Source organism: Geospiza fortis, unplaced genomic scaffold (genome assembly GCF_000277835.1).
Source record: "Geospiza fortis unplaced genomic scaffold, GeoFor_1.0 C12939967, whole genome shotgun sequence".
Taxonomy (NCBI): Eukaryota; Metazoa; Chordata; class Aves; order Passeriformes; family Thraupidae; genus Geospiza; species Geospiza fortis.
The window spans coordinates 1-329 of NW_005074113.1; the positions used below are offsets into that span (position 1 = coordinate 1).

Here is a 329-nt window from a genome sequence, read left to right on the forward strand (position 1 = left end):
TCCTGCCCTGTCATCTGGTAGAACTTCATGTTGAAGGGCCTGTAGAAGTCCCTCAGCCTCTGCACCACCTCCTGGTCGATGTCAGGGTGGGTCCTGCCTTTGGTCTTGCCCAGGCAGTGGGGTTTGCTGCTGCCCTCCGCCTTCTTCAGGCACGGGAAGCCCTTGGTTTTGTTGAAGTAGAAGTGTTTGTCCGTGATGATCCTCTTGAGGCCCAGAAAGTCCTGGACCCTGCCCAGCTCGCCCGCGGGGTCCCTGATCAGCCTCTCCCCGCTGACAAAGAGGATCTGCCCGATGGGGAAGTGCAGCAGCCAGTTCTCCAGGTGCTTGGC

The 329-nt window shown here is 59.6% G+C and overlaps 1 protein-coding gene across 1 annotated transcript; it reads right to left on the reverse strand.

The window, feature by feature from the left end:
• Nucleotides 1-6: 6 nt before the first annotated feature.
• LOC106632216 (heparan sulfate glucosamine 3-O-sulfotransferase 3B1-like) lies at nt 7-323 on the reverse strand (the record flags this gene model as incomplete). The annotated part of the gene is made up of 1 exon (XM_014311729.1): nt 7-323. A coding segment is annotated over one exon (317 nt), but the record flags the coding sequence as incomplete, so codon positions are not given.
• Nucleotides 324-329: the final 6 nt, after the last annotated feature.